At 33.8% G+C, this 11,850-nt stretch overlaps 1 protein-coding gene across 1 annotated transcript; it reads right to left on the bottom strand.

Moving 5' to 3' along the window:
- Window positions 1-1,986: 1,986 nt before the first annotated feature.
- Window positions 1,987-3,142, bottom strand: LOC133322338 (large ribosomal subunit protein uL15). Its single transcript, XM_061531333.1, has 3 exons — window positions 3,026-3,142; window positions 2,390-2,707; window positions 1,987-2,159 (listed from the first exon to the last, which is right to left on the bottom strand). The coding sequence occupies exons 1-3, from the start codon at window positions 3,026-3,028 to the stop codon at window positions 2,031-2,033; spliced, it is 450 nt and encodes a 149-aa protein (XP_061387317.1). The 5' UTR covers window positions 3,029-3,142; the 3' UTR covers window positions 1,987-2,030.
- Between the last annotated feature and the right edge of the window lie 8,708 nt (window positions 3,143-11,850).

Consider the following 11,850-nt stretch of genomic DNA (forward strand, 5'->3'; position numbering starts at 1 on the left):
CTGACCTAATTCATTACGCTATGACAAATTTCGTGCAAATCGAAAGATATATATTGACTTTGGTAAATCATTTACATTAAATCGGACGAAAATATATATGGGAGCTATACCTAAATCGGAACCGATTTTCACGAAACTTAACACACATCATTCTACACCTAATTCATTACGCTATGACAAATTTCGAGCAAATCGAAAGATATATACTGACTTTGGTACACCATTTGTATTAAATCGGAAGAAAATATATATAGGAGCTATATCTAAATCTGAACCGATTTTTCCCAATTTCAATAGGATTCGTCCATGGGCCAAATAATTGGCCTATGCCAAATTTCATCCAATTCGGATCATAAATATGACCTGTACTCTGTTTACAATTTAACATGGACAGACGTACGGACGGACATGCATAAATCGACTCAAAAGGTGATTCTATGCATATTCTCAAAAGGAACCATGTATCTATCTCGTTTCCTTTTGCCTGTTACAAACATATGCACAAAGACATAATACCCTTTACCACAGTGTGGTGAAGGGTATAAAAATCAAGACCCCAACTATTTCAAAATTATACACATAGCTTTTAAAGTCTGTGCCTTAGGAAGTAGTACATAGAGGATAATAGTTAATTAAAGTTTCATTTCAGGTTCCTCCTCGTTTTAAGTACCAGTTCTGCTTTGCAAGTATGAATTCTATCCAAGTTCATGTCTAACAGCGGACCCCGAGATGGTACATCAATAGACCACGAACAACTCGCTAGAGGAATCAACTGGGCTCTATGCGTCATCTCTACTAGTTTCATTTTATAACTCTACAAGGTTATTTAATACCCTTCCATCGGGTTTATACAGACAAGAGTGGGTTTTAACTGGCCTTTACAACGCTTTAAGTTCATTGACCCTAGTTCAGCCTTCAAAAAGTGCTGAGTGTATTTGTTTAATATTTCAATTTAAATATATTTTTGTACTTGTATCCATAATCCATTAAAAATTACTATTTATTTCTTCATTCTGATTTGTTTTATCATTTTATTATTGAATTTTTGTATCTTACAAGAATTTCATATGAATATACTTTACTGGGAGCCGTAAATTTTCACCATCTCGTGTATGTTGTAGTGGCCGCCTAAAGAGTCCTGTAAAAATAAACAAAACGTAATTAGTTATTGTTCTTAAATATATAAGAAGAAGCAGAAATATTTATAAAAAAAGAGAAAAAAACTCTGAAAGGCTTTCGCTACATGGGAAAAGCAATTGTACGGTCGCATTCAGTCCGCCCGACGCCTTGTGGAATATCTTCATGGAATTTTTCTCTCTTTTTGTATAAAAATATGCAAATAAAAATGTTTATACTCACCATTTGGAGAAGAAAAAGGATGATATTCAATTCGTCAGGTCTACAGCAGGGTCTTCAGTGTCCAGCATTCGACGCCATCTCACAATTCACCTATACCTAAGATTGAAATCTACACGGAAACCTATATATAGATTGTTTTTTCACAACACATTCGTCGAAGTAATTATAAACAATAAAAAAATAATTTAAAATGTTAAAACTTTTTAACTTTAAACTTTTTCAATGATAATAATTAAATATATATGTTGGCAACAGGTGTGATACCCATATTACCAACCATCGACGAGTGTGTTGAGGTATCAATTATAAAATAATGTATATAAACATTATTTCAATTAATTTAAAACAGCAAATTTCCAAATTCTTGTTAAGACAGTTTTTTTTTATTAAAAAACAAATACATTTTAGATGGTCGAATGTATTTCAACTACTTAAGAGGTAAAAAGTTGAGCTGTAAATAGAAGAACATAAAATAAAAAATGCTATTAATAGTCTGGTAGAAGTTCTAAATAATTTTCAAAATTTAATTTGAAATAAAAACTCAGTTCAGTTATGGTAAAAACTAGAATCATTCAGCAATGGTCTGACGCGACTAGTATCAATCGTCACTGTTTTTTTATATATAAAAATAAAATTTTATATCGCGTTATGTTTAAAATATTTACCTTAATTTAAGCGACCAACAAACAGGCACCACCGGCCTTCTTGATCTTGTTTTCAGCCTTCTTGGTGAAGTATTTGGCCTTAACAATGACGGGCAAGTTGGGGAGATGACCACGGCCCAACAACTTGTAGTAACCCTGTAACAAAAAGAAAAAAAAACAATAAATACAACATTCATACAAAATAATCTAAAGAATAACACAATTTTCTTAAAACATTGGAAAAAAAAGTTATCTGAAAGGCTTTCTCTACATTGAATACGGCAATTGTACGTTGCCTTCAGTCCGCCCGACGCCTTAGGGAATATCTTCATTTAAACTTTTCTTTATTTTTAAGGAAATATATAACAACGAAAAAAGATACTTACGAATTTCACCAAATCAATGACGGGAGCTTTAGGAGTCTTCTCCTTCTCCAATTCAGCTACTTTGTCGACACCGACCAAAGACCACAATTTGTCCAAGTTGAGGGTTGGGCAGAATTTGTGTTGACGGCGCAAGTGGAAGTTCCTCATACCAACCTTACCGAAGTAACCTGGATGGTATTTGTCGAAGTTGATGCGATGATGGTGCATACCACCAGCGTTACCGCGACCACCAGGGTGCTTACGGTGCTTGCCGATACGACCGTGACCATGACTTACATGACCACGCAACTTTCTGGTCTTCTTCCTCTTGATATTCGACTAAAACGCACACAAAAGAAACGAAATAAATATTAAATTTCTTGCTCAAATAGTTGGATATCAAAACACGTGTTTGAGATATTCGAAAGTCGAGCCGCCACGAAAAATGCACTACCAAACATTTTACACACAAAGAGACACTGCACGTGATTTCAAATCTGTTTCAATCAATTGGGCTTACTTTTCTGTATTATTGCCAAACGTTTTATAGTGGTATAATTTATTTTGGTTTTATATTGAAATTCCATTGTTTTTAAATAAAATCACTTTAAATTTTCACTTTTGTGGCGACTCGGTAAACGAAAAACATCCACTCACCATCTTTAATTTTTCCGAAAGAAAGAAGTGAGCGAAGTTAGTCGCACTCCCAAGTTGTCATCAATTTGAAGAGAGCTGTGTTCATTTTGTACATGGTTGCATTTGACAGTACGACCTAAGAGAAATAACGTAGCCTATTTAATTGAAATAGTAATCATATTTTAATCTTTATTTTCACTTCACAAGTTGATGTGTTTATCAATTTTTCATTATTCATATGTTCTAGAACCTGCAATAATCTTCTATTAATAATTAAGAATTCCTCTTATAACTTGCATTTCCCTTTAGAAACAACTCACTTACAAAACTGACGAGAGTTGTCAGTAAAAAACTGACTTTTTCGAGGACATTTCGATGAAATCTTATAAATCTTTACAAGCTATTATAGCAAAAGACACTATTAAATCTCGAAAATATGTAAAAATTGCTTAAAATTAATATTTGGTTGCAATTCAGGCGATCAAAATATGTTGAAACATGCTATAATTATTTAAGGTAGATCCCAGTTCATGGTATAATAATAAAAGGTAACAGCAAGTGTTGTTGTACAAAAAACGATACAACAACCACATGGAAATTTGTTGTTGTAAGTTCTACTAGTGTCAACTCATTTGACAGAAAAATGTAAACAAACAAACAAATTATCATCAAATTATTTTTATTTTGAAAATGGAATATTTTCGAATCCTCCAAATAAAAATTGAAAAACATGAATGAAAATCTATCAAATTTATATTTCTATCGCTTCCACATCTTTCCTTTAATTGAGCCATTGCCATATATATGTGTAACACATATGACAATGCTGGGAATAGCGAGTTATTCCTTCAAGAAAGATTTGCTTCCTCAAACTTTCCCAGCAGGCAGATTGAGTAAATTGAATACGGAAGCACATTAATAAAGAACAATTTCAAATTGTATGCGTTCCCAATTTTCCTGTTGGGTGGTTTTCAAAAACATAATTTGTCAAATTCATATTGACACTAGTATTACGTTGGAATCAAATCAGCTGGGATTTGCTGTTACCTTTTATAATTGTACCATGATCCCAGTTGTGTGAAAGTGTTGATCTGTTCTAATACATTTTACTACGATAATAAATTTTCCTTTATGTTATGGGATTCTAGTATGAAGAAAAAAGGACATATAAAATGTAAGGTAAAGTAAATTTTTTTTATTGAGTCTTCTTCTTATTTCGTTAACATGGTTAATGTAAAGTAAAATGATGACATGATAATTTAGAACTATATTTGTCTTATTCTAATCCAATAATTAAATGCATTGATACTACATGCTTAAAATGAATATACGAATATGCGTACGTGTAAAATGAATGAAGAGCAAGGCTTGCTCACGGCCTTAAAAGTACATTTACATATACGATTTTAAATCGACTCGAATAACGAAATCCAGAAATACACCCTAATTGTTTACACACACCCTTAATCATGATCTAAATGCCGATCAGCTGATGTTTGTTAGTATACATACAAAATTATTAATTTGCGCCAAAAATATTTGTTTGCAATTTGAAAAAGAATAGAAGAATTACCACAATGGAAATGTTTTTGCAATAGAAGGAAAGTAAAAAAAAAAACACCTAAAAACACAAAAATTCTATAATTAATTTTTATTTTCCTTTGATCTGTCATTTTTGTATTTGTCAGCCGTTAAATTTAAAAACAAACGGCATGTAAAAACAGTTGCAAATTTTGGTACATTGTGAGAGAGTTGTATTTCTTCGTACAAAACCTGCGTTGCATCTCAGTAGTATCATGATTTCGATCATGATTTAAAATAAATCCTGCTTCTTGATGATATAAATTTGTATGAAAAATCATGGTAAATTCAGACTGATTAAAAAAATAAACCCTGATTCAGCCTTTAATCATGATTAGATGTTATATGTAAATTTGCTTTAACATTTTTTTAACAGAGCGTGTGTGTCTGTAGATAATAAATTACTTAAAAATACATAACAATAAAAAAGTGATAACAAGAGACTGTTAATATCTTTATCAAACAGCGAGTATGTTAGATGAACATATGGTTAAAAAAGTATGTATGTGTAAATATCACAGATGGTGTTTAGAAAATATATGTCAAAACAAAACACATAAATTAAAACGAAAGAGCATAACTCAAAAATTGAATTTATAAATATAATGTTTAGCCTCTGTGGGCTCTTTGTGTTCTTTGTATTGGCTTCATGGTATAATAATAGAAGGTAACAGCAAGTGTTGTTGTACAAAAAACGATACAACAACCACATGAAAATTTGTTGTTGTAAGTTCTACTAGTGTCAACTCATTTGACAGAAAAATGTAAACAAACAAACAAATTATCATCAAATTATTTTTATTTTGAAAATGAAATATTTTCGAATCCTCAAAATAAAAATTGAAAAACATGAATGAAAATCTTGCAAATTTATATTTCTATCGCTTCCACATATTTCCTATAATTGAGCCATTGCCACATATATGTGTAACACATATGAAAATGCTGGGAATAGCGAGTTATTCCTTGAAGAAAGATTTGCTTCCTGAAACTTTCCCAGCAGGCAGATTGAGTAAATTGAATACAAGAGCACATTTAATAAAGAACAGTTTCAAATTGTAGGCGTTCCCAATTTTCCTGTTGGGTGATTTTTAAAAACATAATTTGTCAAATTCATATTGACACTAGTATTACGTTGGAATCAAATCAGCTGGGATTTGCTGTTACCTTTTATAATTGTACCATGTGTTGGCTTATAAAAATCAGGTACATTACAATTGTCTGGATCAATGTCGAGGCTTTCGTTGATAATGCCAATGGTAGATAAATATGTTGAATTTGACCAAGATACGTGTTTTTCCGCTTCATATATAGAGTTGATCATAGGATTTTCATGTGACTCTAGCCCATCTACGAACTTCTTTAAGAGATACAATGCTTGTTGGCAAAAAGGTTGGACCCCAGCTTTACCATAAATGTGAGTGTTTGAAAACTTCTTTGTCGGGTTTTCGTAATGTTGATTTATACATTTAAGTAGGATATAACGTTCAAATATCTCCACTTCTTTGGCCACAGTAGGAGAGATAGTGAACCAAATGGGAAGTCCATATAAAATAATTGATCTTATGGCCACTTTATATAAGAGAAGCTTTGTACTCTGCGGTAAATATTTGTTTCTGAATAGAATTGATAGACGTCCAGCTACACGTTTTGCTTTTCATATAAAATGTATATCATGGTCTATAAATAAGGTCATCCAGGGAGACCAATGAATTGACTTCCATTATGAAAACGTAAACAAAGTCCAAATTTTTGACATTAGACTTGGGAAAAAACAGCTGTTTCCGATTTCGATTGTACCAAGGTGACCTTATTAATGGTGTTTTTACACGATATGAATTTTACATATGTCTTGTCACTTATTTCCGTAATTCCTTATGTGTGTCAAAATTAGCAGCGTACACAAAACTTTTATTTTTTGTGTTCAAATCGGCATATGTATCTTAAATATGACGTAACCTATAAAAAACTCTTTTATTTTTCCTTAAATCAACATCATTTTTTATTAAACACCTACAGACGAAATAATAATTTGTAATTGTTGCCTTTTCATCCATTTCTTTGACTTGCAATTGAAATATTTTCTTCCAACAATGTGTTTCATTCAAACAGCTGATTTCCTTATGTTTCACATACGAAAAAAGAGCGCGTCCTATTTTGAAAAAAAAATATATATATATATAATTGCATGGTACAATATATAGGTAGTCCATTTAGAGCAGCTTATGTTTCGATTAACTGTCAAAGTGGGTAATTTCTACTTGTATTCGATGTGCAGTGGTGCCAACCATGTGAAATATTATAAGGGAAACCAACACCTAACAACACAAAAATTCTATAATTAATTTTTATTTTCTTTTAATCTGTCATTTTTGTATTTGTCAGCCGTTAAATTTAAAAACAAACGGCATGTAAAAACAGTTGCAAATTTTGGTACATTGTGAGAGAGTTGTATTTTTTCATACAAAACCCGCGTTGCATCTCAGTAGTATCATGATTTCGATCATGATTTAAAATAAATCCTGCTACACGATGATTTAAATTTGTGTGGTAAATCATGGTAAATTTAGCCTGATTAAGAAAATAAACCCTGATTCAGCCTTTAATCATGATTAAATGTTATATGTAAAAGCGGATTTACATATAACATTTGATCATGATTAAAGGACGAATCAGGGTTTATTTTCTTAATCAGGCTAAATTTACCATGATTTACCATACAAAATTAAATCATCGTACGGCATGGTTTATTTTAAATCATGATCGAAATCTTGATACTACTGAGATGCAACGCGGTTTTTGTGCTAAAAAAATACAATTCTCTCACAATGTACCAAAATTTGCAACTGTTTTCACATGTTATTTGTTTTTATATTTCTAATTGTGTTTTTAGGTGATTTTTTATAATATCCAAACGATCACAGCATTGCAAAAACATTTCCATTGTTGTAATTCTTCGTTTCATGTTCAAATTGCAAACAAATTTTTTGCAGCAAATTTATAATTTTGTATGTATACTAACAAACATCAGCTGATCCGTATTTAGATCACGATTAATGGTATGTGTAAACAATTAGGTTGTATTTCTGGATTTCGTTAATCGAGTCGATTTAAAATCGTATATGTAAATGTACTTTAAATTCGCTTTAATTGTATATCGTTTTGACATATTGAAATTTCCGTATGTTTCACATGACGAGTTCGAGTTGCATATGTAAGTCCGCTTTTCCACAGGCAGATTTTTATTTGGCAAAATACAAAAGAAAGAAAGAAACGTCAAAAGTGTTTTAAAGAATTTTTTATTTATTTATTTTAATATATCTTATTATATAAATTTGCAAAAATTAAAAATTAAATTCCACTTGCACAAATTAAAGCAACAGGTTTGCAAACAAAAGCCGACTGTTTGTCAGAAAAAGGAATAGGTTAAAAGGAAATGTCAACAAAATTGTTTTAAACGAACAGAGCAAAGCAGAATTTGCGTGTACCGAGTTCGAGTTGTATATGTAAGTCCGCTTTTCCACAGGCAGATTTTTATTTGGCAAATTTTTTGTTTTCTCTTTTGAAATTTTCGCTTGCTTTTCCACTAGCAAATTTTTTGCCAAATTTGCGAATCAAAATACAAAAGAAAGAAAGAAACGTCAAAAGTGTTTTAAAGAATTTTTTAATATATTATTTATTTATTTTAATATATTTTATTACATAAATTGCAAAAATTAAAAATTAAATTCCACCTGCACAAATTAAAACAAAAGCCGGCTGTGTGCCAGAAAAAGGAATAGGTTAAAAAGGAAATATCAACAAAATTGTTTTCAACGAACAGAGCAAAGCAGAATTTGCCTGTACCGCAAATTCTGAACAGGCAAAGTTTTGTTTTTCTTCCTCACACCCCTCTCGCCTACGAACTCAGAATTTGCACAAATAAAAATTTGCCTGTGGAAAAGCAGGCAAAATACATGTCGTGTGAAAACACCATAATAGATCCACTCAATTACATTGTATATAGTTTTTCCGTTGTTGATAAAGGTTGTTCCTCGTTTGGACCGCCTTCTGCTTTAAGTTTTTTTTTTTTTGGTCCATCCAATTATGACTAAAGTTTCAGTCATATTTTTCCAATTTTATTAAATAAAGAAAACATCGAGAACAAATAAATGGAATGCCAAGTTTTTATGGGCTTGCAATTATGAATTGTATAAGAAATATTCGCAAAACTTCTAAATATTTATCTCTGAGTGCTGTAATGCTGAATTTTAATTACAACTGAATTTACGACTAGTTCCTAAATTACGACTAGTTCGTTCGAAGTTATTCACCACAAAAGTAAAACACATGTGTTTATATGAATGTTACCGAAATACGTCAACGTACACATTTCCAAAGTTGAAAAATTCTACAAAGACAGAATAATTTTTTTTTTTTTTTGAAAAACATAAATAAAATTAAAAACATAAATAAAATTTAAATTAAAGAACAAATCCGTTATCGTAGTAATAAGTATTAGACTTTTGCAGTACGGGAACAGGTCAATGTTGTATGTTTATATTTTTCAAGACATTATAAACCCATTAACAAATTATGTAATTGTTTTGACAGAACAAGGCACACAAAAGGTACCCTTAACTTACCTCTTGTTATTGTATGCATGCATTGTCTTAGGAAAAAAAAACTTTATTAATACATATATCCCAACCTTTTTCCTTTCGACAATACATTTTTTGGAGTTCCCAAACAGTTTAACTTATCTTCAGTTTTTTTTCCCAAAAACGGGCAGCAGCATCATTGCTACCATTAAAGAATTCACGTTTGATGTCGAAATTACATGGCACATTTAGCACAGCTGCACATCGAATGCAAGTAGAATGAAGACATCACCTGCTCTTAGTGGACTACCTATTCATTGTGCCATGCTACTGACTTACTACTGACCATGTCACTGATTGGGGCTTGAGTAGGCGTTCTGTGCGAATTATATATGGTGGGCTTTTTGTTGCCTGCGCAACTTATCGTGTACCTATATGGTACAGAACTGCCTCTTCTGTCTTTGGGCAGAAGAAGCTCCTTTCGTGTCAGCGGGTCGTTCTGTTAGCGTGCTTTCCAGTGTGTCACACTGTTTCAACAGAGGCGTTGCAGGTGCTGCTTGGCGCCGCGCCGCTTGATCTTGAAGTGAGATGTAGGGCTATTATGTACAAGCTTAAGCGGATGGGGAGAGTAGGCGGTTCAGCACAATCCTTCGGGAGTGTGTTGTTGATAGGTGGAGAACAAGGTGTACGAACAGTGACAAAGGGAGGGTGACGTACGAATTTATTCGTGACGCAACGTTCGTAGTGGACCGGCCAGACTTTCGCTTCGGCTTAAGTACTGGTTTCTTACTGACGGGGCATGGCTCTCTCAATGCTTTTCTGCATAAGAGAGGCCTTGCCCAGACGGATTTATGTGGGTGCGGGATGACTGAGGACTGGAAGCATATACTGACGGAATGCTGTTACTATGATGATATTAGAGATTTAGCAAGTATGGGTATATCGAATGGAGGGGCGGGGTGGGATTTCAGTAGGGCGCTTGAAGACGATCGGACCTTTAGTTGTTTAAGTTGTTTTGTTCGTGAAGCATTTAGGAGAAGGACAGTACTTAGCGGAGGTGGTCCTCGTGCATAGCCCCCTTGCAGTTGGGTTTGTTCGGTTGCACCGGGTGGTGGTGCGTTGGTGCGCCGGTTGGCGTTGGTGCGGTGGTTGGTGGAAAACTGTGGCTGTTGTGATCTGCTGTCGTTTCGGCATCGTGGGAGGTTCGCGGTGTTTCTACTTCGCGGAAGTCACTTCTGCGGTTGTGGATGTCGTGTAGGCTGCCCGTGAGGGCAGTTTCGTTCATTGTTTGTCTTGTGATGTCCGTTGCCGCGGTCCTTGGGCCCTTTGTGCAGTCCGTGAGGACAGCATGTTAATTGTTTGTGTTGTGTGCATTTGTTCATCGTCGCCACTGCTTGTGGCAAGGTCTTCCCTGCCACCTGCGGTTATTGCTGCCGTTGTTATTTTCGTTTTGGGATACCAGCCCGGACTTGTGTCGAACTGGGAGAGGCTTCGGTCTCGAGCCTGAGGGGAGGTTTTCCGTACCGCGGGTGTCAGGTGCCCCGGGATCTGTTGATCCAGCCTGACAGTTGGTGTGGCCCCCTGGGGAGCTTCGCGGGGGTTGTGGTTTCGCCCCTCACCAAGGGGGAGAGTATGCTTTCTGCATGCTCTCCGATGGGTACAGTACTTTGGTGCTGGTGCGCTGGTGGGCGCATATCCGCCTGTGGCTCAGCCACTGCGAGGTAGGCCTATGGGCAGGTACTCGCATAAAACACTTTCAGATACTGACCATGTCACTAGTTCATTTTCAATGACAAGCACATGTTAAATGTCAATAGTAAAATGCATTGAGTTGGGTATAGTCGGCCAATAGTATTGTTGACAATGTCAATAGTAAGTCAGTAGTGTTTTACTGCAGACATTTCCTACAGGGCTTGTATAATTGTACCATGATCCTAATAAATACTTACATTTTCGTAAGTCAGTAGTCATACGGGCAAATTTTGTGGTAAAGTAAATTGAGTTTATGGGCGAAAGAGGTGAGAGGAATAAAAGGGGGTACATACATACTTGTACTCCGCAATTCTCTTTTGTTTCGTTATTCGTTGTAAACAACTGAAGTTGGCTGCAGAAAAGTTTTGCATTTTCTTTCATTTTATGTTTTCTGTCGGCAAACAAACGCCAAGGCAGTTAATAAAATTAAAACCTTTTGCGAGGAAAAAATAAACATAATATGTCTGTCGAGTAATTCAAGAGTTCCTTTTACAATTTCTTTTTTTTTTTCTTTTAATTCCATTTTTTTAATTTTCATGAACAATGGTCAAACGAGAAAATGAGTGTGTGGAAGAATAAGAAAATTCATAAATTTGATGCAAGGGTTATTTGCGTGTCTAAACAACAATGCAATTATTAAAGAAATTGAGAAGAAAATTTGTCATGAAATTTTGCACGTGTGGCTACTGACTAACTGCCTTAAATTTTATTGGTGAATTTTTAGAAAAAATATTTTAATCCATTGATAGATATTCCCGATATGGTATTTTCTTTAAAATTTAATAATATTCACAATCTGATATAATAATATTCACTGTCAAAGTCTTTCCTAACTTGTATTTTTGGAGTCATAAAAAATACCTAATATTTTTATATGAAATATTATACGAACAGACCCATGTCACATACTATACAAAATGTGCTTTTGAACAC

Source organism: Musca vetustissima, unplaced genomic scaffold, assembly GCF_032173495.1.
Source record: "Musca vetustissima isolate MV318-11 ecotype Yass unplaced genomic scaffold, APGP_CSIRO_Mvet_v1 utg7802, whole genome shotgun sequence".
Classification (NCBI taxonomy): domain Eukaryota; kingdom Metazoa; phylum Arthropoda; class Insecta; order Diptera; family Muscidae; genus Musca; species Musca vetustissima.